Source organism: Rana temporaria, chromosome 4, assembly GCF_905171775.1.
Source record: "Rana temporaria chromosome 4, aRanTem1.1, whole genome shotgun sequence".
NCBI lineage: Eukaryota > Metazoa > Chordata > Amphibia > Anura > Ranidae > Rana > Rana temporaria.
This window is the reverse complement of record NC_053492.1, coordinates 402,700,556-402,728,404: the sequence shown is the minus strand read 5'-3', so window position 1 is coordinate 402,728,404 and position 27,849 is coordinate 402,700,556. Positions and strand designations below refer to the sequence as shown.

Here is a 27,849-nt window from a genome sequence, read left to right as displayed (position 1 = left end):
AACAGGCTGTCAGCTTGTAAGCTGGAAGGAGTGTGAATGGAGCACGTGCGTTAGCACTCTAACGGCCCATTCAAACTACAAGTTCATCTGCCACAGTGCCACTAATGAGTTTGTTGTGAATAAATGATGCACCTTTGTGGGCTTTGGCCCGCACAGCTACGTTGTTTTTTAATATATGACAGGTGGAGTGAGATTATCCCATGCCCGCTGTCACAGGGGTGTGGGGTAGGTTGCTAAACATGTTCAGGAATGTAAACGTATCCTTTCAAAAGTCCCTAATTTCTGATTATTTAGTTCTTGGCCATTTCTTTGTCTTATCACTTTTGTGCATAGTTCTCATGTTTCATGCCTGTGTTAAGGTGCCTGCAGACACAGAACAATCATCTGTTCTGGCAGGCCTTATGTTTGTAGGCACTTTGTGACCATGATAAAGATTCCCTGACCTTCTTCAGCTCCTTGGGGTTGGAGACTGATTTAATGAGTCATCATGGAGTCACTGGCCGTGGGTGAGTGATGGTGTGTTCGAGGGAGAAGGTTTCGTTTCCAATGGTTTGTGCCCAACTTGAAAAATAGTGATGATCAGCCCTTTTTTTTATGGGGCCTAGGCTGCTACCTTTGGGTACTCACCTTCTAACTTGTATTTGTTGGACACCGGGTGTTCCGTTTTACCTACTCCCCATGGCCTTCTTCAGGGTAATGTCAATTTGCCAGGTTGGATTTTCTAAGACAATTATGGCTTGTATTGCAGATATCTCCAGAGTGCTATCCCCTCCCTCCTCCTACATCAGGAGAATCATGCACATCCACTTAGGTTTCATGGAAATGATCCCCATGTCCAAGATGGCTTGGTAGCCAGATCATGTATGGATGGCTGGCCACCATCTAAAGTATGTGGCAGCTTAAAGTGACAAAGTCGGGTTCCAAAAAGTTGTGTGGATTACACTTAGCTCTCCAGCAGCTTTTGTTTCCTACTTCTCTCCAAGGAGGACTTCTTGACATGCAACACTTCCAGGAGTATTAAATTCCTGTGTCTCTTGATCCACTTTGTGGATCCATCTTCCAACCTCTATGTTACTGAAGAACCTAGCAGGATATTGGGGACATAGGGGTTGGGGGATGGAAATGCAGCACACAGCTGATGACACAGGAATCTAACAATTCTGGAAGTGTAAAATGCCTTATGAAGGCTGCAGCACTAGAACATAGAAAAAGTGGGAGACACAGGCCACAAAAGAATGTTGGAACTCTCAGGCCTCGTACACACGACCGAGTTTCTCGGCAAAAAACAGCAAGTAACTTGCTGGGATTTTTTTTTGCCGAGGAAACCGGTCGTGTGTACATTTTTCGACGAGGAAACTGTCGAGGATCCCGTTGAGCCAAAAAGGGAGCATGTCTTCTTTTTCCTCGACGGGAATGGAGAAACTTGCCTTGTCGAGTTCCTCGACAGCCTAACAAGGAACTCGACGAGGAAAACGATGTGTTTCGCCCGTCGAGTTCCTCGGTTGTGTGTACGAGACTTTATAGGTTAATAGTAGAGCTCTCTTTAAACCTCACAGGGTCGATTGAAGGCTCACAAATGTGTGAGGATGATCATGTACCGTATATATGTATCAATTTTTCTTTTCACACTTTTTCACAATTTCATTTTATTTTTCCAATTGTATCCATGCCATTTTTTTTTTGCCATCATACTGAAATTCAAATTAAATTCCATTTCAATTAGGTACTTTGAGCTAATTAAATTAAGTAGATCATGCTGAAATGAATGCCAATTAGTGTCAGTGATAATTCTTTTCAGCACCATAGCAAGAATGCAGTCACTCTCACAGTAAATGTTATATTGAAATAATGCCACAATGAAAATGTCCCAGTAAGAATGCAATACATTAAGCAATATAGTGACTTTGATTCCACAGTGAATATAACATAATGAGCAAGTGTTTTATGCCATGGAATGTTTAAAAGATGCCACAATGAATAAGCAACAACAGGAAACCCTTTGGTGTACACAGTACAAATGTCTTAAACATGTACTCATTGTATGCTCTGATGTAGAAATCGAAGACTGTATTGTTTTTGTGACACCCATTGGGGTTGATTTACTAAAGGCAAATAGACTGTGCAAGTGCAGTTGCACTCATTTCCCCAGAGCTTAGAGAATGTGGTAAAGCTCTGCTAAATTTCCATCATCCACTCATGTGCAAGCAAAAAATTTTGTTTTGTTTTTTTAATTTCCTTGCACCAGATGAGTGCAACAGTACTTGCAAAGTGTACAGTCTTTTTTCCTTTAGTAAATCAACCCCACTGTGTTCTAATAACTTTTCTTTTGTGGCAGTTTCTTATTTTAAAGAGAATAGTAACCACAATGCTTAGAATGTAAATATTTTGCCTAAAATTATGATTTTATATATATGTATGTATATATATATATATATATATATATATATATATATATATATACACACAATAATTGTGTAGGATTACATATGAAAGATTCATATTTATCCCTTTTTTAGATTAAAGAGGATCTTCACTGCATTCGAGCACCACAAACCAAAAACACTACAGTGGAACCTTGTATTGCAAGTAACGTGATTAAAAAGCTTTTCGCAATTATTTTTTTAAAATCCTGAATTGGTTTGCAAGTGTTGTCTCGCAAAAAACAATCAGGATTCAAGCCTCTGCGGTGTGCAGTACCGCATTTGGCTAGAGGTGCAGGGGCGGCGGAGCAGATCGGAGCCATTTAGGAGCTCTCGGAAATACTCAGTTCCTGAGTTTTTTTGAGCCTTTCCGAGGGCTTCCAAATGCAGCTGAACGGTCTCCGAGTATTTCCGAGTCTCTCCAGGCCCCCCCCCACCTTTGGCCACATACAGTATTGCATGCCATAGAAGTCAATGTGGAACAAATTATTTTAATTTCCATTGACTTCTATGGGGAAATTCGCTTTGATATGCAAGTGCTTTGGATTACAAGCATTCTCCTGGAACGGATTATGCTCGTAATCCAACGCAAACTCCACCATTCACCCATGTCTCTGCTTTATTTTGTTGAGAAATTACTTTGAAAAACAACCCCCTTAGAAATTCCAGCTGTTGCTCTTGAGTAAGGGTAAATGATTCATGTAGCATTTACTTCCTGGAATCCATCTTCCCTTAGCTCAAACACGCATGCAGGAGAGTATACTTAGCTGAGAAAACCCCTCCTCCTCTCCTTCCCTCCTGAAGACTCCTGTGATGTATGACATCATTTGCCTAGGCAATAAACCAGAATGTAAAAAAAAAAAAAATCCAATTTAATTTGTCTAGACTCTAGAGGATGACACTTGAAGCTTTAAATCATAACTGAATGTCCCCTGAGTACTGGAAGTTGCTGCTCTGTCAAGTACATGAGCGCACACTGCCTTCAAGCATAATATTATCAAACCTATAGTTGTTTACATTTCTTTTAACTACAGGTCCATGTTGTCTTACTGTTCAGCAGTAGATGGTATGGATCAGCCACAGCCAGACCTCTGGGGACCTCCACCTCTATATCATCAATAAATAATGCTGGCACATATCCCCAGTATATGCTTTTGGACGATCATGTCCAACACTTCACCTGTTTACACTGCATCTACTTTATGTCATACACTCACTATGCACCAGAATGCCAAAGTGGAGCAATATGGTGCATAGTGAATGTATGGGATAAGGGATCTGCAATGTGTATAGGCGGACTGTGAGTGAAGTTTTGGACAACTTTGTACATGATCAACCCAGGTTGGGGGAGTTATATTATTTAACCACTTGCCGATATACGTCGACAGAATGGCGCAGGCAGATTGGCGTACAGGTATGTCCATTTGAATCTGCCAACCAGCGTGCCGCGGGAACTCGATGTACCTGGGAGTCCCACAATTGCGGTCGGCAAGAGCAGAACGGGGAATGCCTTTGTAAACAAGGCATTCCCCTATTCTGCCTTGTGACACTGTCACTGATGACCGTTTCTTGTGATCTGGAACGGTCATCAGTGACATGTCATGTGTAGCCACGCCTCCAAACAGTTAGAATCACTTCTTAGGGAAAACTTAACCCCTGCCGCGCCACCTAGTGGTTAACCCCTTCACTACCAGTGTAATTTTTAAGGTAACAAGTGCATTTTTATAGCACTGATTACTGTGAAAATGACAATGGTCCCAAAATGGTGTCAAAAGTGTCCGATGTGTCCGCCATAATGTTGCAGTCATGATAAAAATCATTGATCGCCGCCATAACTAGTAAAAAAAAAATATTAATAAAAATGCCATAAAACAGTCCCCTATTTTGGAGAAGCTATAACTTTTGCGCAAACCAATTTATCAATGCTTATTGCGATTTTTTTTACCGAAAATATGTAGAGGAATACGTATCGGACTAAACTGTGGACATTTTTTATTTTTTTGTTTATAGCGTAAAAAATAAAAATCGCGGAAGCCCGATGCTCAATCCCACCCTCTGGTAGGGGCAACCTTGACGGCTTTTGTGAAAGCCTGTGGAGCACATTCAATCTCGGCGACGGAATGTGGCATTACTCCCCTTAGAGGGAATCCCGACTTTCAGCCGGGTATGGATGGATCTTACTTGATGAGCACATGGCCCCACTCGGAAATGTTGGCCAAGCACTTCTTCTTTAGGGGTAAATTTTGCTCCATAAGAGAGCTGTCCTTGATGTCTCGGACTGGAGACTTTCCCCTTATGCCCTACCTTCAGATACAGCATTTTTTAGACAACCCAAAGATCAGAGAAAACTTTATGAGGCCGATCACGGCATTTGAGTCTTTATGCGTGGGCACGGCTCCTCAAAGACATGTGATCTCGGTATTATATGCATCCATGTTCGCAAACCCTTCTGCGGCTATGCAGAAGGAGCATTCCTTTTGGGAAAATAAGCTGGGCAAACAAATTGAAGCAAAGAGCTGGGAACGAGTTCACTGGTACATACATAAAGGCTCGCTTAATGTGAACACCCAAGAGAACGGGGACTAGATGGTATAGGACCCCAGATCTTATCCACAAATTCTTTCCGTCTGTGTCGGATCAGTGCTGGAGATGTGGACAGGACACAGGCTCTTTCCTCCACATCTGGTGGGAGTGCCCGATTATCCAACTTTACTGGAGGGAGGTTCACAGAGTGACGACTGAAGTATCCTCGCTACCCCTGGAGTTTTCCCCAGAACAATATCTTCTCCATCTCTCAAAAATCTCCAAGAAACGATACAGTGGATCAGTAGCGATACACATGATTAATGCAGCTAGGCTCTGCATACCTGTCCACTGGAGAGCTGTGAGGTCACCATCTATTAAGGAGTGGGTGACACGCATTGACCACATTTCAGCGATGGAGGAGCTGATATACAACGCACAAGATAGAATTTCCAGATTTACATATATCTGGGATGATTGGCTTAAGTTTCGAGATTCTTCGGCTTACCGTGATCTTACACAGACTGTGAGCTAAAAGCGACTTTGATGCCCAGTCCGGGGAAAAAAATAACGGTTTGGTGGATCTGCACTGATACCTAGATATAGAAGCCGGAGAGGGTAGTTGGTGGTTTTCCCACCCCCTCTCCCGAATACGTGCATTAAGAATTCCTGTAAATGATTCCTCTCCCCCCCCCCCTTTTTTTTTTTTCTTTTTTTTCTCTTCTCTCCCCTCTATTTCCTTCTCCCCTTCCCCTCCTTACTGATCATCCATTTTATTTTCTCCCCTTTTTTTTTTTTTTTTTTTTTTTTAAGTTGTACGGGATCTACTGGTAAGGTTTAGTGAGGAGATAGGCCTGCCTTAGGGGTTACTTCTTTCCACTCCTGTAGGGGTTTGGGTCCTTTCCGGGAAAGAAGCGATAATATAAAGATTTAAAATGGATATGGTAGACCATTGGTCTACATTACCGGGACGCAATTCATGGGAGCTAGTATAGACCCACATAAGCCTTATTGCCGGGTAGGTTACCTAACTTGTATGTTACATATGTTGCTGTTCATGTTATTTACTGCAGTTCTGATTGGATATTCTAGGAATGCACTATATGTATCTGTGTCTTACATGCAAATGAAGCCCCTTGGTCTGTATGTTTTGACTTATTTCTGATGATGATGTTGAAGATGCCTGTAAAAACTCTTCTTTTTCAATAAAATCTTTATGACAAAAAAAAAAAATCGCAGAGGTGATCAAATACCACCAAAAGAAAGCTCTATTTGTGGGAAAAAAAGAACGTCCATTTTGTTTGGGAGCCACATCGCACCGCCGCGCAATTATCAGTTAAAGCGATGCAGTGCCGAATCGCAAAAGGTGGCCCGGTCTTTAACCACCAAAATGGTTCGGGGCTTAAGCGGTTAATGATGGTATTACGCTACTGGGGGAGCTAGTCGAAACAAGACTGTACACGTACCCTAGGAGAGAAGTGATATTCTAATAATTGTAGAAAAGTTTGACTTCTCACCTCAGACTCCTAATTCAGATTCAGAGTATGTTAAGCCGGGGGCGTGGCCTGGAGAGCAATGGAGTAGGTCGCATCCAGAGAGAGCTCCGCTTGCCCAGTATGCTGCATCGTTTATCCTACCTGAATCGAAAGCATCAGACGCCAGAACTTTTGCCAAGGGACCTGTGCTGCCTCATCTACTACTCCTGGGGCCGGTTGGGCTGGCGGAACGCTGCCGGGAGACGCCGAGGACGGATTCTTCGTTCCGGGATCGGTCTTAGGAAAGACCGCGGCTTCGGCCTAGTTACCTCCAGCGGCCATCTTGGTCCCCCGGGCGGTGGCCTCTGGCTCCCCCTAGCACTACAGCAATCCGCTGCTTCCTGGCACGGTGACCGGACAGGCGGGGGACACCGCCGCATGCCAAGTCAACTTTGTATCTGCTGTAGAGCGGGCCGCGAATTCGGCCTGGGACTCGTGTCGGTGGCCATCTTGCTCCTCCCGGCGGCGATCTACAGCTCACACTCCTGCATCCCCTGTCTCCTCAGCACTCCGACGAATTCTGCGGCGGTGGACGGACGGCCGGGGGACATACTCGAGACGCTCCTCCACCCTGTATCTGCCGCGGGACGGGTCGCAAATTTAGCCTGGTTCTCGGGTCGGTGGCCATCTTGGGCCACCCGACGACGGCCTCCGGCTCACACAACTGCTCTCCCCGGCACCTCAGCTATCCACCCCATCTGGGGGTGACGGTCCGGGGGCCTGGAGACTCTGCCAGGCCACAAGACTACACTGCCTTTGCCTTGGGACGGGCGGCGTCGGCCTACTGCCCAACACGGCGGCCATATTGCTCCACCCGGGACACCCTGGTCAAGCTTTACTGTCCCCTTTGACTGCCCGGGGGCACATCACCCCTTGAAACGGATGCTGGTCTGCTTGGGGCCGCGGTGGTACACTATACAAACTTTGCAATTACCTTTGGACACGGTTATAGTATGTTAAGCCGAATAAGGGATCCGGTTTAAATCTTTCATTGGTAGGCTTGCACAAATATTAAAATCTAAAGCTGAGTAAGCTCTATAATAAAATTGGGCAAAAGATCACCTGGTTTTCCTCGACAGTTCACAACAAGTCAAACCCGTGGATGGTACTAACTGTACAAAAATTCTCGAACAACAAAGACTTTTTTTTTTATTTGATGTAGAAATGTTGTAGCATAGGTTATTGTTTCTGATCATGTGCAGTCTTTCGTATCCAATTTTTCTTGCGCTAAAACAGTACACATACGAAAATCACTAGTTCTGTTAACATATGAGAACAAATCTGGAGTTTAAAATGGGGAGGGTAGTGCTGCGCTAATCAGTGGTGAATGGATAAGTGAATAAACAGGTGGGGGAGGGGAATGAAAGTAGGTGTAATTGAAATGAGGAGCAATATAGCCCAAATGGCATCAGCATAAAAATAAATATAAATGATCAGTGAACAATAACAGTAATGGTGCAAATCATATAACTACACAGGTTCCTCTTAATGTGATGAAATACACTATAAGTAATGGTGCAAAAAATTTTTTCAGGTAACTGTGCTAAGTGACACTCCTATATTGGTGATAAACAGTCCATCAACAGAGTTTGAAAAATATTAGCAAAAAATATAAGTAAAATTTCAAAAGTCCAAGAAAGCAAAAGTGCAAGTGTAGGTCCGCAATATGGAGTGAGAGGAAAATGGGTATCCAGTGATCCTTTTAGGGTAAGTAAGGATGTCCCCTTACCTTACTGCTGTAAGGTAACAGCATATAGATCCAACCACATTAGATGGTTCACTCGATGGGCTCTGATCCAACAACGGCAGGTCCTCCTTGGGGTTCTCGTCCCAGATTGGTCAGTTTCTCGCCCCAAAGAAATAAAGCATCGATGGTGTGATACCGTTTTAAAAATTTTAATTCTCAAAGAAAATAGACAGGGGTACTCACATAATCCAAAATACAATTGAGCATGTAAAAAAGAGGGGCAATCTGTCGCCAACGTCACCTCCGATACCTCTCAGTGGAGACTTCCTGAGGAAGTCACATGATAGTGACGAATGCGCATGAGTCCACTGAGAGGTATCGGAGGTGACGTTGGCGACAGATTGCCCCTCTTTTTTACATGCTCAATTGTATTTTGGATTATGTGAGTACCCCTGTCTATTTTCTTTGAGAATTAAAAATTTTTAAAACGGTATCACACCATCGATGCTTTATTTCTTTGGGGCGAGAAACTGACCAATCTGGGACGAGAACCCCAAGGAGGACCTGCCGTTGTTGGATCAGAGCCCATCGAGTGAACCATCTAATGTGGTTGGATCTATATGCTGTTACCTTACAGCAGTAAGGTAAGGGGACATCCTTACTTACCCTAAAAGGATCACTGGATACCCATTTTCCTCTCACTCCATATTGCGGACCTACACTTGCACTTTTGCTTTCTTGGACTTTTGAAATTGTACTTATATTTTTTGCTAATATTTTTCAAACTCTGTTGATGGACTGTTTATCACCAATATAGGAGTGTCACTTAGCACAGTTACCTGAAAAATTTTTTTGCACCATTACTTATAGTGTATTTCATCACATTAAGAGGAACCTGTGTAGTTATATGATTTGCACCATTACTGTTATTGTTCACTGATCATTTATATTTATTTTTATGCTGATGCCATTTGGGCTATATTGCTCCTCATTTCAATTACACCTACTTTCATTCCCCTCCCCCACCTGTTTATTCACTTATCCATTCACCACTGATTAGCGCAGCACTACCCTCCCCATTTTCAATTGCTTATGGTTTGATACACCTTCCAGTGCCGCAGCTGTACCTCCACTTCTCATCACTTTCATTTCCCCTCCCCCTTTCTTCCCCTCTCTGTTTCCCCTCCTTTGATAAGCGCGGTAATATCCATTTTTCCACTATTTAAATCTGGAGTTTGTCCCAGAAATTTTAATTTGGAAAGTCTGGATCTGATGTCGAATGTTATGTGCACACTATACGAAAATCGAACCATCATTCCTTGTGTGGAATTTTTCTTTCAATTTTCTTATTGTGTGTACCCAACTTTAGACTGGTTATTTAGATTTGTGCATAAGCCCACTCATGACTGGTTCTCTTTATGCCTCGTACACACAGCCGGACTTTCCGAGAAAAAAGTCAGACAGGCTTTTTTTTTTCAGAAAGTCCGGCCGTGTGTCGCCACCATCTGACGTTTTTGTCGGAAGTCCGATGGACTTAGAGAATCTGTTCTCTTTCTTTCCGTCGGACTTCCGACGAACTCACAGTAGACTCCTGCACATCCAAAAGTCTGACCGTGTGTACGAGGCATTAAGGTTCTCCTATACAGGAGATGTTTGTTAGAAGATCTATCTGCCAAGTAGGCCCTTATTAGGAGTACTGTGGCTAAAACATGCACGCCTATACCTGGAAACTATCATTGGGCATTCTGGTACAAACGTATGTTTTATGGAAGGACTATTTTACCCATTCAGTTCTTACCTGGAGATGGTGTAACAAGGGGTGACCGCAGAGGTCACAGAAAGCCATAGACATACAACAGTTTCTAGTTTATACCAAACATAGCCAAATTGGGTGACATCCATCTAATTTCTACGGGCATCTTTATTCACATTAAAATGCTGCCTGCTTTGTTTCTTTTCAATTAATGTAGTTTGCATATTTGAATCCTTTTGATTATGTCTCTCCATGTTACAGCTGCAAAGGAGTTGTATGTGTCTTCTCTGCGCAGTTTATCCAGATTTCCAAAGAAAAGACTGATGCGCTTTGATTCACCGCTTTGCAAAACACAAATTGCAACCTTTTTTTTGAATAAATTAAGAAGATTAAAATCATGTAAATGGGCAGTAGACCTAGTAATAATTATTTCTTTATCTTTTTTACCAAATGCATTCAGACTTGTTCATGTGTTACATTATGCAATTATCAAAATCATTACATTAGGAGATGCATTGATTATTTCTGTAGTCTGCTCTAGTTAGATTTGCATCCTTTGTGTAAAGCGCACAACCCACTCACTTACTTTCACTGTTTTAATTGTATTTCAGCTTCCTGTTTAATTTTGATTACATACATTTTGTTCATTCTTGTTGTAATTATCTCACTCAGAGAAAAATAGATGTAAGTGGGTGTTTGTAAGACATGCTAAAAGTTATGTAATTGTCATTTGTTACAGATTGGGGCAATTTTTTCCACTGCTTGCGCAGGTATTTAGAAGGCAGTAATGATAGGATAAACGATCACATGAATGAACCACATGACCTGCCACCAACACACACCCTGCAGGAAAAGTCTGCTGTCCCAGTGAAGCTCCTTTTACCTTCACCAGTGGAGAACCTCTCAAAAAAACATACACACTGATCTGTCACAAATATATATATATATATATATATATATATATATATATATATATATATATATATATATATATATACACTATATTGCCAAAAGTTTTGTGACATCTCCCTATACCCGCACATGAACTTTAATAGCATCCCAGTCTTAGCTCATAGGGTTCAATATTGAGTTGGCCCACCCTTTGCAGCTATAATAGCTTCAACCCTTTTGGGAAGGCTGACCACAAGGTTTAGGAGTGTGTCTATGGGAATGTTTGACCATTCTGTCAGAAGCGCATTTGTGAGGCCAGGCACTGATTTTGGACGAGTCTCCACTCTAATTCATCCCAAAGGTGTTCTATTGGGTTAAGGTCAGGATTCTATGCAGGTCAGTCAAGTTTCTCCACCCTAAACTCGCTTATCCATGTCTTTATCTTCTTTCTGTAATTGGTCTGTGAGTGACCTTTGCTGTTGCTGACTCGCTTGTGGGACCATGTAGGTCTTTGGTATACTGGTCAGCAGCAACATTTGTTGTGAACAAGTTATTTATATGAATGTATAATATGCAAAGTGAGTGAACAGAAGAAAAATCTAAATCAAATCAATATTTGGTGTGACCACCCTTTGGCTTCAAAACAGCAATAATTCTAGGTACACTCAGTTTTTAAAGGAACTTGGCAACTCTGAGAACTTACCACAAATCTTTTGTGAATACAGGCTGCCTCAAATCCTTCATGTAATACCAGACATCTTGCCATGTGGACCAAGCCTGCCTATCTCCCGCTTCCAGAACAAGTATGCAGAGGTGTACCCTATTCCTTCTGATGCATTGGTTCAGGATATGGTCGTATCTCCTAGCCTAGAGTTATTTGCATCTGCTGTTCTAGGCCAATCTGAGGCCTTAGTAAGCTTCTTTCTAATACTGATCTAATGACTATGAGTCTTTCACTGGGTTTTGGTTGCCTTGGTTTGACAGACTTTGCTTCAGTGCAGCCCCATACTGGTTACATCAGGTACATTACAATCGACAGGCTGGTTGTTTCTCCCCCCCCATATGGGGGACCTACTGACCTCTGTACAACTCATGGAAGGGAAGGCCTCTTGCCTTTACCCTTCTTTCTGGCTCCTCTACACTTTGTTGGTCTCTTTACTGGGCACGCAAAGTTTTTTTTTCCAAGTGGGGTCCTTCCTTCTGAGTGTCCACAGCACCTTGGGTCTTCCCAATATGCTATCTCCTAATCTTGCTCTACTTCACCAGTGGGATATTGGACAAACTTCTTCTGAAAGCATGTCCTTCAGACTGTGCAGACACTACTGAGCTCCAATAAATCCTAAGGGGTAGATCCACAAAGAAAGTATGCCGGCGTATCTATTGATACGCCGGCGTAATTTCAAAATTCCCGTGTTGTATCTTTTGTTTTGAATCCTCAAAACAAGATACGACGGCATCTGGGTTAGATCCGACAGGCGTACTTCGTACGCCTTCGGATCTTAGATGCAATTCTTCGACGTCCGCTGGGTGGCGTTCCCGTCGTAATCCGCGTCGAGTATGCAAATGAGCTATTTCCGACGATCTACGAACGTACGAGTGGCCGTCGCATTCTTTTACGTCGTTTCCGTTTCGGCTTTTTCCGGCATATAGTTAAAGCTGCTATCTGATGGCGTACTCAATGTTAAGTATGGCCGTCGTTCCCGCGTATAATTTTGAAAATTTTACGTCGTTTGCGTAAGTCGTCCGTGAATGGGGCTGGACGCCATTTACATTCACGTCGAAAACAATGACGTCCTTGCGACGTCATTTGGAGCAATGCACCCTGGGAGTTTTGACGGACGGGGCATGCGCAGTTTGTTCGACGCGGGGACGCGCTTCATTTAAATTAAACACGCCCCCTACTCGCCGCATTTGAATTCCGCACCCTTACGCCGCGAGAGATACCATACGCCGCCGTAACTTACGGCGCAAATTCTTACAGGATTCAAAGAATAGCAAAGTAAGTTACAGCGGCGTAGCGTATCTCACATACGCTGCGCCCACGCAGATGTATGTGGATCTGCCCCTAACTCTCCATGAATTTGGTACTGGAAACATTGCATCTTGTGGAAAATCCAAGCCTGATTCTAGACTCAGTCCTGCTTTTCCTTAGCCTTAACAAGTTCCAGACTCTTCATTCCCACCCTACAATCTAAAAGCTAACTAACACTGCATTTTGTGTAGGGGTTTTTGGTCTTGATTCTGTGGGGTTTCAATCTGGTTTCTGTTAGTCCATTTGGACTACCTCAGATATTTTGGCCGAAATGTTTCCCTTGACTAGCTTAACTTGTGTGATTGCCTTCCCATCACCATTGCTTCTACTTGCCGAATTTCAAGTTGGTGGTTTTCACCAGTAAGGGAGCCCTTCTTGTTTTCATTAAAGAAAAGTTGTTTGGAGTCTATGGCCTCTTTTCTTCGTATGGTGCGTTCTTCTTTACTCACCTTGACCAGGACTCTGTTCCAGCTTCTCTCTGTCTTGCGCCTATACATCTTCTGGACATTTTCCTTCCATTGGTCGGAGGTGGTACATACTATTTGAGTTGATCTCTCAGCTGTTGCTCCTTTTTGTTTGTCTGCCTCTCTGATGCCAGTTTTAGGAGTAAAGTGCTATCAGCTGCTCTCTGAGTTCTGTCAAGGCCCATTTTTTATGCAGGCCTGTTAGTGTTTGTTGTGTTGCCAATTTCTCAGTTGGTTTGCTTTTGGGCATTAATGACAAAAAATCCTGTGTCCTGTATCACTAAAAAAAAAGCATTTTAGAATTACAAGTCAAATCTGTTTTTAGTGTACAGTACAAGACACGGGTCCTTTTTCTCTGTTCCATATGATTTGCCTATTTCTTCCTACAAAATTTAGACTTACTGGGCCAGATTCAGATAGAGATACGACGGTGTATCTCCTGATGCTATGCAGTCCCACAAAATCTGCCTTTGGATTTACCTAGGATCCTGACATCATCTCCCTCTAATGCTCCTGGGAAATGTGTGTCATCATTTCCCAGGATGCAGTGCGCTACCCAATTATCACTACCCATCCAAGACTTCCAGGAAGTAAGTGCTTGTGGGCTTCACAATGCCCACAAGCAAAATGACAACGGTGTGGACATAGTTTTATAAACTATCTTTTTTCATGTACTGTACTCCAAGATATGGATTTTACTGGTAAGTTGAGAAATTATGATTTACTGACGTGGAGCAAGTAGAGAGTTCTGATTTTACCTTCATATTTTTTGACGCATACTTGTTTATGCAATTGTGTCTAGTCCATAAGCATTTATTATGTGCATATTTCTAATAAGCAGGATATGCTTCAATAGGATTTTTGAAGCCACAAAATTATTTATACTGCCTGAAAAATAAAATTTTGAGAAGCAGAGGTCACCAATGGTAATATTCAGCACATATTTTTCCAATAGAGATTTTCGATTGCTCGTCATAAAGAGAAAACTACGCTACTTTTTTAGGGTTTAACCATTTTATTGGTTTCACATTTTAGTTTCTTTGAATACTAACAACTAAAACTTCATATTTATATGGGGCATAGTAAATATGTAGGAATACATGAAATCCATACATAATGTTTAGGAGTCTTATAAACGATTTACCTTTTTAGCATTACACCTGAATGCTGAACAGTGACTCATAAAAGTTGTTGAAACTGTCAGATTAATCGGCATCAATTACTAAGATTTAGCAGTTTAAACATGTCATCGAAATTGATCCACTTTGATGCTCGGAAGAACTTTTCACAAATGTCAAAATGTGCAACATTGTCACTTCAAAGGTACCATGTATTTTCAGAACCTTTTCTGAGTAATATGCTTGCTGGCTATATACATTTACCTGTTGACTTTTATGTCTACCAGAAAGCTCTTATTGCACATGATGACATAATTTTGTAAGAATCGGATTTGATCAGCATTATAACCTCAAAGCCCTAGAATGACTACCCCTCCCAGACAATAATGTACATATGTTTGGCTCACCAAAATTTCTGAACAATGGCAGGCGTCATAAGCCCATTATTGACAATCTAAAATTACAATTGACCATTGAAGATGGAGAGAAATTACAGTATATGTTGCCATACTTTGGATATATAATGCCAGTTTTAGATTAAAACTAACATAGGACAATTTCTAAATTACCTGTGTCTTCACTGTTTTATATGCATTTGTATAATAGGAATTATAAGTCCAAATAAACAACTTAAATTTTTCAGAGAACTCTAACTTTTTTCATTTTTATATGCAGAATCTTTGCTGCAAGTGGACAGAATGGAGGATGTAAATGAAGCATTTGTTGACCTCTCTTTAACTTCACAAAGTGGGAAAAGAGTTACCTCAAGTAACAGGTAAGGTGTGGGTGAATCATTTTTTCCAGTTTGCCCTAAAAATGAACCTAAATCTGCACATTATGGCAAATGTTCCCCCTAGTGTGCCCCTTGTTCCTCGGTCCACTTTAGCTGCCATCTTCTCCAATTCTTTTCCACACCCCACAACTTATCTCTTTGTTTTCAATTTATTTTTATTGGTTCTTTTTTTCTTAAATACAAAAAGAAAATGACAATTAAACAAGATTCTATATATATATATATTCCTACTCATTATTCAATGTACAGAATCTGATTAATATCTATAAACCACATTTATCACAAATTTCTTACCATATGTGCCTCCATATATTCTACTATCTTACCTTCTCATTCATCCTTTCACGCATTCATTCACCATCACCCTTACAAAAAAAAACCTGTACCCCCTCTATTCTTTCCCTTTCCATATACTCATTTTAAATTCCTGTTTCAATAACCCTTCACATTGTTCCGGATTTTTAATTTATAAATATTCTTTGATTCTATTTGAGAACCGAAATTCATCCATTTTTTTGCCATAATTCTGGCAATTGACTATTTTTGTATCCTTCTTCTCTTATCTGTCTTTCAAAATATTGTATTTCGTTCACTTCACATATCCAATCTGCTATGTTTGGGCTTATGTTTTCTCTCCAATTGTGAGCTATTATTGTTTTAGCTGCTGATGTCATATGATAAAAAATATCCGTCTTAATACTCTGATTCTGGCATCAGGGATAACAATGAGATATCTATATTTAGATTCTTCTCTATTCCCGACACTTTTTCATATATCTCATATATTGTTTTCCAGAATTTTATCACCATATGACACTCATGCCAAATATGGTCCATAGTCCCCCTTTCCGCCTTACATCTCCAACAAACATCTGTTTGTCCACTATTTGTTTTATTTAACGCTACAGGGTTCCAATACCATTTCATTGATATTTTATAGTTTATTTCTATAAAAAATGTATCTCTTTAGCCATTGGTCAGCCATCAATAATGAAACTCCTGCGTATGCATAGTAAAGTTACATCATCCCCATATTTCTGATGAAAAAAAGTGACATCATCCCAGTGCCCTCTTACAGATGCTAAGAATGGGCTAGGAATGTACAAATTGCATGCGCTGTAGGCAGTGTACACAAAGAAAATAATTAATAGCAGACAGTTAAAGCAGATTTAGAATATTGGATTAAAGTTTAGTTCTGTTTTAATTTATTTCTGCTAATAAATGTCTTGCTACTTCTCTTTAGCATTGTTTTTTTGTGAATCTGGTATTCAAGGTTTCTCTTATATGATACATTTACCAATGAGCATAGGTGTGCGCAGCCTATTGCATTAGGGTGTGCACCCCAAAGCGCAAACTTATTTGCATGTGTGTGCATGTGTGAATACAGTATACTGATGGTGTCAGTAGAGCGGTGGACGGTTTCAGTAGGGCAGAGATTGGTGGCAGTAGGGCAGTGGACAGTGTCAGTAGTTTTTTTTTTTATTATATTTTTTTATTTTAGGAGCCCCATTAGGGAGCTTTTGGTGGAATATCAGTGGTCTGTTTCTGTGTTTTAGTGCACGTTTAACGCAGTATATTTCTGTGCGTTACTGCACGTTTAATGCAGCATATTCCTGTGCATTAGTGCACGTTTAACCTTGTATATTTCAGTGTGTTATGTGCCATTTAATGCTGTATTCTTCTGTGCATTAGTGCACGTTTAACATATAATAATAATATTTCGGTGCAATTTGCACCACACGGGGTGATTAGGGTGTGCCCTGGCACACCCTGTGCGCACGCCTATGCCAATGAGTGAAGATGAGGTTACTGTACTGAGCTCTAAAACCTTAAAGTGATTGTAAAGGCAGAATATTTTTTTTTCTTAAAATAATAAACATGTATTACCTTACCTGTTCTATGCAATGGTATTGCACAGAGCGTCCCTGTACCTCCTTTTCTGGGGTCCCCCGCTGGCACTGGCTTTTCATTATAAAGCTGTGTACTGTGGGGGCACTAGTGTGGGCTGGGGAGAAGATTTGTCTTCCAGGAAGACATTTACTCCAAGCATAATGCACTACATAAAAATCAGTCAGAGTTCAGATCTCAATCCAAAAGAGAATTTATGGATGGACATACAATAAGACTGTTCACCTATGATACCCATCAGAGGCTGCTGGTGCTGACATTTTTTGGGGGGTGCAAACAAACTGAAAAATTCTGAAAAAAAACATCAATTGCAGCCTCACTGTGCCCATCAAATGTAGCCACTTTGCCCATCAATTGCAGCCACTGTGCCCATCAATTGCAGCCACTGTGCCAGAAAACGCAGCCACTGTGCCGTCAAACACAGCCACAGTGCTCATCAAATGCCACCACTGTGCCATCAAATGCCGCCACTGTGCCCATTAAATGCCACCACTGTGCCACCAATTGCAGCCACTGTGCCCATCAAATTCTGCCATTTTCCCCCATTAAATGCTGCCACTGTGCTCCATCAAATTCTGCCACTGTGCCCCATCAAATGCCGCCACTGTGCCCCACTGTGCCCATCAAATGCTGCCCTGTGCCCCATCAAATCCTGCCACTGTGCCCCATAAAATGCCACCACTGTGCCCATCAAATGCCACCTCTGTGCCCATCAAATATGTCTCTAATCAGGTGCTTCAAAACACCCCCCCGCTGCTGTAGTTCAGGCACCCGGCGTCCAAAAAGAGGCCGGACGCCTGAATAGGAGATGGCGGCGGCCATGGATAGATTCACGCAATGTATGAATCTATCTACATAGAAGGGGTGGCTGGAGAGAGGGGGCAGTGCCCATGTGCCCTCAATGGACCCACTGATACCAATGCAACCTAATAAAACTGGTGCTGTTTTAAAAAGAGGAATAGGAAAATCCGGTGTTCAAATATTCAAGTCTGAGAGACAGATTCATCCCAGTGCTTCCAAAAGTGCAGCTACTAAATTATAACCTGAAGGGGTTATATACTTATGCAGTAAGTTGTTTTGTGTAGATTTGCTAGAATTTGTTTTCACTTAAGCAGTCCATACCCGGTTCAGCAGGAACCGGCTGAGGTTCGAACGTGTATGGGCAGGCTGAATGTACCAAGTTGATGTATCAGCGATTATCCCTAGCAGCTGCTATAGCCTCTAGCAATAATCACTGTCTTCTCCTGGGGGGAATAGTGTCCCTCGGCCTCACTGCCGCACATCAGGAGAAGACAATGGCCCCGCAGGAGGGATTGAGCAGATTTTCATAAAATTCCTCTAATCAATGATAAAGCAGACCTGTTTGATATTCATGCTGGGGTTATTATAGAGCTTTGATGCCAATGTTGTGAGGTATAGCCATATAAAGGAAGTAAACATCTAATGACAACCAGTTATAACGCAGTTCCCATGGATGTTATCATTACTACGGTTCTTGCACTATCAGGAATACTGTGTGTATATGCAGTACTCTGTTATGCCACGTACACGCGATCGGTTCATCCGATGAAAACGGACCGATGGATTTTTTCATCAGATATCCGATGAAGCTGACTTTCATCAGTCTTGCCTACGCACCATCAGTTAAAAATCCGATCGTGTCCAACGCAGTGACACAAAAACACAACGACGTGCAGAGAAAAATTAAGTTCAGTGCTTCCGAGCATGCATCGACTTGATTCAGAGCATGCGTGGATTTTTGACCGATGGATTTCCCCACAGACGATCGTTTTTTTCTATCGTTTTTTTAACCATCAGAAAATGTTAAAACAGGTTCTATTTTTTTTCACCGATGGGAAAAAAAACGATGGGGCCCACACACGATCGGTTCATCCGATGAAAACGGTCCATCGGTCCGTTTTCATCAGACGAACCGATCGTGTGTACAGGGCATTAGTCAGCTCCCGGCAGTTGTCTGTGCTCATGCCCACCCTTGCTCCTGTTTTTTTCCACTAACAAATACACTGAAGATTAGGCTTGAGAAAGAGAAATTGGCCATGAAACACTTTGTCTAAACAACCACAAGACAGTGACCTGGAAGTGGCTGGAACTTTAACTACTAGTGGCTGCTTGATACGGCACTGTGATCAACCGTGTGAACAGGTCTTCATTATCTACCAAAAGTATCAGTTTTTAGTAGACTGCCGCTTAAGGAGGAATTTTACCCGTATCATAAAAATTACAACAAAGGTAAGTTTAAAAATGTTTAGTAATCACACTGTACAAATAGATACTGGTGGATAATTGCAGTCTTTTTGTGCTTTGCATACATTATCTTTCTTTTCCTCCCCATTCTTGTCATTTTTACTAAAGGCAGATATATCCATTTCCCTCTACCTCCTTAAACCAGGACGTGGAATATGTCCCATCAGCATGCAGAGCTGTAAGCTGCTGTGATTTTTAGTAAAGGGGGGGAAGGTCTGCTTTAAGAGAAATCACTAAACTATTATCAAACATAGCTGTAGTTTAGCCCAGAATCTGTCCTAAGCTGGTCATACATAGATCAAAAATCATCAAGTTCAGCAGGGACCAGTCGAATTTCAGTCCAGGGTATGGACATCATGGCTGTACACAAGTCAAACTATTAATGGACTTCTGTACAACCAGCCTGTTTTCGCGAACGATCGTGGCTATACTCATGTGGGAAGGATTTTTTTTTTTTTTTAATCTATGGCTTGCCCTATTGTAATGTTAATGTATTCCTTCTGTTCTAACTGGGTTTTCTGGATTCCAGCACTTTATTGGTCATGATCCAACAACATTTAGATGTAGAAATATATTTAGTCATCCATGAGTCAGATGTTTATCTAATGAATATGTACCTTGTGACTTAGGTTTATCTTTTACTGACATCTCACTTAGTAAAATTCTAAAGACACTTTGATGGGACATCAAGAGAGTAACAGAGTGCAATGAATCAACACTATACTTTATAATCTATAATGTTGTCATTTTATATCAAGGTTTTGCACTATTAGTTGTATTGGTTTGTTATGTCATCCTCGTCTGTTTCCAGAACATTTAGAGAAAGTTTGTAATGGTTGATTCTAGTTTTTATTGAATGAAATGTGTTGATATAATAATCACATGCATATTGTACTACACTTAAACAGGGCTTAGATTTATTTTCCAATCTGCACAATACAGCTGAAGACTGCCTGCTAAAACTTAAAGTGGAGTTTCCATCCCCAAAAATGTTTTTCATTATTGTGCTCATTGGATCTAAAAAAGAAAAAAAAAATTTTTTTTTACTCATCTGGAAATGCCTGTTGCTATGCAGTCCCACGAAATCTGCCTTTGGATTTACCTAGGATCCTGACATCATCTCCCTCTAATGCTCCTGGGAAATGTGTGACATCATTTCCCAGGATGCAGTGCGCTACCCAATTATCACTACCCATCCAAGACTTCCAGGAAGTAAGTGCTTGTGGGCTTCACAATGCCCACAAGCAAAATGACAACGGTGTGGACATAGTTTTATAAACTATCTTTTTTGAATAACTATGCGGAGCGGCGGCGGATTGTAAAATAGTAAGTGACCGGATTTATATTAATAAAAACGCATGATGAAAGGACATACATTTAAAAAATGCTAATTGTGGTTGGAACCCCGCTTTAAGCAAATACATGGCTTTCTTGCAGTTTTTACACTGGTCAGATAGGATCCTTTAATGTGGACTGACATAGCGGGATTGATTTTACTAAAGAATATTCAATTTGAAAAGTGATTTTGGTGAAACTGATACATCGCACTCAAAATTCATGAGAATGGAACCTTTAAAAGTACAGTATATAGACTTGTCGAGATTGTAAAGAGAGGGTTCTTGGCAGATGACCAGCTGAAGATCTTAGCTTTGACAGTGTAGATGATGGATACACATAGTAAATGATGGCAATATTACCAGAGGTGACTACAGTTATTAGATCATTTTAAAAAATGGCAACATTTGGTTAATAATTAATGATATAGATGGCCCATGAACACTGCAAGTATCCAGCAATAATGTACAGCTGATGAAAGTTTGGTAAACATTGTAATACTTGATAGAACAGTTTGTACCAAGATGTCACTAATGTCAACCATATATATCACTCCCTATTTTCTAAATCTTCTCACCGTTCATTCCTTAAGCCATGACAGTGAGCAGGGATAGATAGCTCATAGAATACAGGGGATCTGGTCTTATTTTTTTTCAACACAGTACTGCTTTTGTTACAAAAATAAAGACTTTAACTCTGGTTGCTTGTCAAGTAGGAAAGGACTTTGTTTAACAACTTCAATACTAGGCACTTTCACCCCCTTCCTGCCCAGGCCAATTTTCAGCTTTCAGCGTTGTTGCACTTTGAATGACAATTGCGCAGTCATGCAACGCTGTACCCAAATGACATTTTTTCTTTTTTTTTTAGAGAGATAGAGCTTTCTTTTGGTGTATTTATTCACCACTGGGTTTTTTATTTTTTTAAATAAAAATGAAAAAAGACAGAGAATTTTGAAAAAAAAAAAGTTTTTCTTTGTTAGAAAATGTTGTAAATAAGTGATTTTTTTCCTTTACTGATGTACGCTGATGGGGCGCACTGATAGGCTGCACTGATGAGGCAGCACTGATGAGGCGCTAATATGTAGTACCGATGAGTACTGATAGATGGGACTGATGGGCACTGATAGGTGGCACTTATGGGTACTGGTAGGTGGCACTTATGGGTACTGATAGGTGGCACTGATGTGCACTGATTAGTGGCACTGATATGCATTGATGGGTGGCACTGATGAGCAGGCACTGATGGACACTGAAAGGCAGCACTGATGGGCACTGCTGGGCGCTGACTGGCATCACTGTTGGGGCTGTACTGATCATCAGGGCACTGATGATCAGTGCCCTGATTATATGTGTGGGTCTTCCCTGTGAGAAAATGCAGCTGATCGGCTCTCCTCTCCTCTCACACTGTCAGTGTAAAAAGCATTTCCTTGTTTACATGTGTGATCAGCTGTGATTGGACACAGCTGATCACATGGCCTCATCATAGGCTCGTTACCAATATCGAGGATACGCCTTGTCTCAGGGATGACAACAAGTGTAGGAAGAGAGGAGAGTGGGTCTACTGGTGGGGACAGCGCTGGTTAGAGAGTGGTGTTAGGTAGGTGTTTAAAGGGGTTGTAAAGGTTCATCTTTTATTTTCTAATTGGTTCCTTTAAGCTAGTGCATTGTTGGCTCACTTACCTTTTCCTTCAATTTCCCTTGTAAATGTTTTTTTTCTTTGTTTGAATTTCTCACTTCCTGTTTCTCCTCAGTAAGCTTTCCACCATCATCCGAGCGGTAGAAAGTAATTTAGAACAGCTTACTGAACCCCTTACTGGAAGTGAGAAATTCAACCAAAGAAAACAAAGAAAAAAAAATTGAAGGAAAAGGTAAGAGAACCAACAATGCACTAGCTTAAAGTAACCAATTTAGAAAATAAAAAACAAACCTTTACAACCCCTTTAAGGGCGGGGGAGAATGCATTAAGCTAGAAAATCTATTAATAAAGTGACTCAATCGCTGATGTGAATTCTCAAATACAACCAAGGAATATATAAATAAAAGATTAACAAATGATAAAAGCCACAACCCAAAAAATGTGCTCTGACTGTGAAAAAAATTGAATAAATATGTGAAGTTGCGCTAAAATCAACCTTCTAGTGTGAAACACAATTAATAAAATCCAATGGTCACAAATGCAATGCAATAAACTATTGAATGTGCAAAATATATTAAGAAATCAAAGAAAATATATAAAAAAGGCCTCAAAAACTGGTGGAGATGAGCTTGCCTGGTAGTATGTAATCACTGAAGAGATCCCTGCTATTTGGATAAAGTCCTGGTAGTGTGTAATCACTGAAGAGATCCCTGCTGCTTAGATAAAGTCCTGTTCAAAGACCGATTAGTAAGGGCTTCAGATGTTTCCACATTAGTTCCTATTCTCGGATTGCCTTATGTACCATAGCTCTCAAACAAACCAGAGATAGTGAAACATAGTGCAATATGCTAGTGCTGGTTATAATGCCTGAGATGTAAATACTATAACTCACATTTGGTCAAATACAATCAGTGTGTAAACACAATCAGATACAATAACAAGCTCCACGCTCTGTATCTCCTGGGTGTCGTCTTTCGGCTCCTCCCCGACGCGTTGCGTCACTTGTCACGTGACTTTTTTACCCTCACAGTAACATGCCCACAGCAACATGTGATAGGCTAGTAATCATAATTAATTTGGAGTGACTGGGTTATTTCTACTCACAAGTCTTGAAATCACAGGACTCGACTCTGCAGTTCACGCCTCAGATGTGCTTTTTCATTCCTATTTGATTTCCTGTGCAGGAGATGACGGTATTTTACAGCACTATAGTTTATCTATATTATGACTCCTGTTCTTGTAAAAGAATGCTTTCAATTATATGTGTATATGACTCTCTGGCATAGGCATTTTTTGTGCTAGGCTTTGCCATTTTTAATTAAACGCCATAGTAAACAACTGGCAGTCAAGCATTTCATTAAATTCTTGTTTTAGACAGATACAGGCATAGTTTTCTAAAATCTGGGCAGGTTGTCACCTTTGTGAATTCACTATAGTTTGTTAGGTTGTACAGATAAAAACAATGCATTCCAGAGCTTGCATTGTCTACACCTAAGAAGCGCAGACCAATCAGAAGACTGAAACACCATGTGATAAAATAGAAAAGGAACAAAAATTGTATATTAGAATGTAACACCTTGAAGGAAATTACGAATTACAGACAATGTTCTCAGCGCTGCCCTTCCCTGTCAATGCCTAAAATACAACAATTCATAAAAGGAGAATGTCCAGGATGTAGGGTTAAAAAAACCCTGCCTGGAAGTGTATGAAACAGGTGACTGTATTCCAAGAGGGATTCAAGGCTGCTATGTCCAAAGAAGGGCTAGGAAGACCCACGCTGCAGGAGAGGAAGGAGAGGGGATGAGAAGCGCCAAGCGCACCCTTGGTGTAATACTGGTTTAATGATCAAAGAATAAAATACATAAAATGTTCCACTCACAAAGGTAGCAATAGAACAAGCGTGAGACCGGTAAAGGCTCTGTGCAGTGATGTCCTGCACGCGGTAGTGCTGTCAGTCTATGCCGCTGCAACATGGCTCCGATGTTAGAAGGATGTTGGAGGACACTGGGGGAACGAGCTGTCAACCTTAGAGGGGTAAAGTCAGTCGGGAGGTGTTTTGGAGGCAAGCCACGCCTCCTTCCTCAGCCAAGAAAATCGAAGATTGAACTAAACCAATGGCACTGCTTCAAAGCTCCACCTCATATCTTTTACCAATCATCCAGGTGCCGGCTCCTGTAGCTTGTCTCTGCTTCAGCATAGGAGCATAAGAAGATGGGAGTTGCACTCCTAGGCCCAGATTCACAAAGGACTTATAATGGCGTATCTCCAGATACGCCGTCGTAAGTCTGAATGTGAGGCGACTGAGGTAAGTCTCTTACGCCGTCGTATCTTAGGTGCATATTTACGCTGGCCGCTAGGTGGCGCTTCTGTTGATTTCCGCGTTGAATATGCAAATGAGCTAGATATGCCGATTCATGAACGTACTTGCACTCGGCATATTAAAATACGCTGTTTACGTATGGCGTCTGACCAGCGTAACTTTTCCCCTCATAAAGCAGGGGTAAGTCATGTTAGGTATGGACGTCGGAAACGTCGGAACAGCGTCGTATTTTACGTTGTTTGCGTAAGTCGTCCGTGAATGGGGATGGGCGTAGGTTACATTCACGTCGACTAAACATTGAGCCGGCGTAAGTTAGGGAGAAAATTTGACGTGATACTGAGCATGTGCCGTTCGTTAGGTCCGTCATTTACGTGGGGTCACTATTCATTACCATACAACACGCCCCCTACCAGCCTAGTTTGAATTAGGCGGGCTTACGCCACCCCATTTACGCTACGCCGCCGTAACTTAGGGCGCAAGTTCTTTGTGAATACGGTACTCGCCTCTCTAAGTTACGACGGCGTAGCGTATCTAAACTGCCCGGCTAAACTGTGCAAAAACACATCTGAAGTCTCCCAAAAGCAAAAAAATGTTTTATGGTTTGATGAATCCAAGGTTGACTTATTGTATTTCTGGTTGCTGGCTTCTGCTTGTTCCCGACTATGCTTCTTGGACTACTTCTTTGGATTTCGCTGATCATTGTTGCAGACTCTGCCTGTTCCTGACCTTGCCTCTTGGACTACTCCTTTGGATTTACGCTGATCGTGGTTGCTGATTCTGCCTGTTCCCGATGCCTCTTCCTGGTATACCCTGTGGACTGCTGCCTTGGTTTGCTGACTTCACTCTCTACTAAGTTGCTTGTTCCTTGATATAGCCTGTTTTCACTTCCTATTGTGGTCCCATATTTCTGGCTGCAGGATCTCAACCGCCCTTCCACCTGATACTTGGATAAGAAGACTACCAGTCAGGAAATCGGAGGGACGGTTAGAGTCTCCTTGGCAGACCTGACAATCATGCTTTGGGGCTGTTTTTCTTCATCTGGAACAGGGGCCTCAATGAAGGTAAAGGGAATTATGAACCTTTCCAAATTCCGGTCAATAATGGCACAAAACCTTCCGGCTTCTGCTAGAAAGCTGAACATGAAGAGGAACTTCATCTTTCAGCATTGCAACGACCCAAAGCATTCATCCAAATTAACAAAGGAATGGCTTCACCAGAAAAAGATTAAAGTTTTGGAATGGCCCAGCCAGAGCCCAGACCTGAATCTCATTGAAATACTGTGGGGGTGATCTAAACAGGGCTGTGTACAGGAGATGCCCTCGCAATCTGACAGATTTGGATTGTTTCTGCAAAGTCAAGATGTGCCATGCTGATAGACTCATACCCAAAAAGAGTGCAGTAATAAAATCAAAAGGTGCTTCAACAAAGTATTGGTTTAAGGGTGTGCACACTTATGCAACCATATTAGTTTATTTTATTTTTACTTCCCTCCACCTAAAAGATTTCAGTTTCTTGTTTAACAGAGCTGTACAGTTTACAGGTCACATTAAAGGTGGAAAAATGTATTCATCATTTATCTTTGTCTCATTTTTTTACATCACAGAAACCTGACATTTTAACAGGGGTGTGTAGACTTTTTATATCCACTGTATAAGGTTACAATATATATGTCCAAACAAAACTTTTTTGGCTTCAAATGGTTATAGGAAAGGATTAGAACCCCTGTTGAGTTTTGCCAGCAATGCATGGAATAGTATTGTATGGTTGTTTTGCAAAGGAATGGTTAAAAATACACTTAGAAAAATATACTGGCTTACAATATGCACCCTTAGCAAACTCCTCTCAATATCTTCAGGGTTTGCCTGTATACAACTGTCCACGTATAGGTGTGTTAAGAGAGGCAGATCCAAAGTAAACAAGGGAACAATGAAAAATCCTATATTTCAGACCTGTAATTTGAGTTCTCCTTTTTCGAACAGATTTTGTTTATGAATAGATTATCATTGCACAAGTCTTTTTTTTGTTGATCTATTTGTAGTTTTTCTGCCACCCAGTTAGCTAGCTAAGAGCTTAAACGTATGAAAGTATGTTAAATCAGAATATTATTTACACATGAAAAAAGTGCAGTGAGGTGTCTTCCTATACAAATACATCCCCGTATCCCTTTATGTAAGCTTCTGAGGACAAAAGAGGCGTCTGGTATATGTACTGCATCAAACATCTTCTGTATAGTCTGAGTCGTCTTGCGCCAAAACAAACTGTCTTTGCTGACAGGAAAGCTTGACAATTATTTTACCTTAATCTAACTTGGCCCAACCCAGAATGACCTTGTTTATTCATCTCAAAGTCTTTGAGTGCATATTAACTTGGCACACAAATAGAACATGTGGCATCTCTAAGGAAGGTTTTGGTATCTCATAGCAAGCTATGCGGAATGCTCATCACTGTGCTTGAAAGAATTTCACTGCAGCTCACACTGGAATATTTAAATAGTTTAAGGTCCCTGTAGTTAAGGAGTACAGCATTAAATGTGCTGTGTTAACCCTTGATTAGGGAAAATAACTATGGGCCAGATTCACAAAAGAGATACGACGGCGTATCACCTGATACGCCGTCGTATCTCTGAGATACGATTGTCGTATCTATGCGCCTGATTTATAGAATCAGGTTACGCATAGATAGCCCTAAGATCTGACAGGTGTAAGTGACTTACACCTTGGGATCTTAGGCTGCAATTCTAGGCCGGCCACTAGGTGGCGATTCAATTGTGGTCGGCGTAGAATATGCAAATGACTAGTCACACCGATTCACGAACGTCCGCTTTGCCCGTCGCTCTAAATTTACGTTGTTTCCGTAGAGATACGTCGCGTAAAACTAAGCATGCCCTCTAGGTGGTCTAACCAATGTTAAGTATGGCCGTCGTTCCCGCGTCAAATTTTTAAATTTCACGTCATTTGCGTAAGTCGTCTGTGAATGGCGCTGGACGCCATTTACGTTAACGTCGAAACCAATGACGTCCTTGCGACGTCATTTAGCGCAATGCACGTCGGGAAATTTTAGGGACGGAACATGCGCAGTACGTTTGGCGTGGGAACTCGCCTAATTTAAATGGTCCCCGCCCCATTTGAATTAGGCGGGCTTGCGCCGGGCGGATTTACGTTACACCGCCG

At 41.5% G+C, this 27,849-nt stretch overlaps 1 protein-coding gene across 1 annotated transcript in view; it reads left to right on the top strand.

The window, feature by feature from the left end:
- LOC120937755 (WD repeat containing planar cell polarity effector) overlaps positions 1-27,849 on the top strand; it is a 480,161-nt gene that overhangs the window by 397,933 nt on the left and 54,379 nt on the right. The window contains exon 15 of the mRNA XM_040351220.1: positions 15,099-15,198. Coding sequence (XP_040207154.1) covers positions 15,099-15,198 — 100 coding nt within the window. The remainder of the gene's footprint in view (positions 1-15,098; positions 15,199-27,849) is intronic.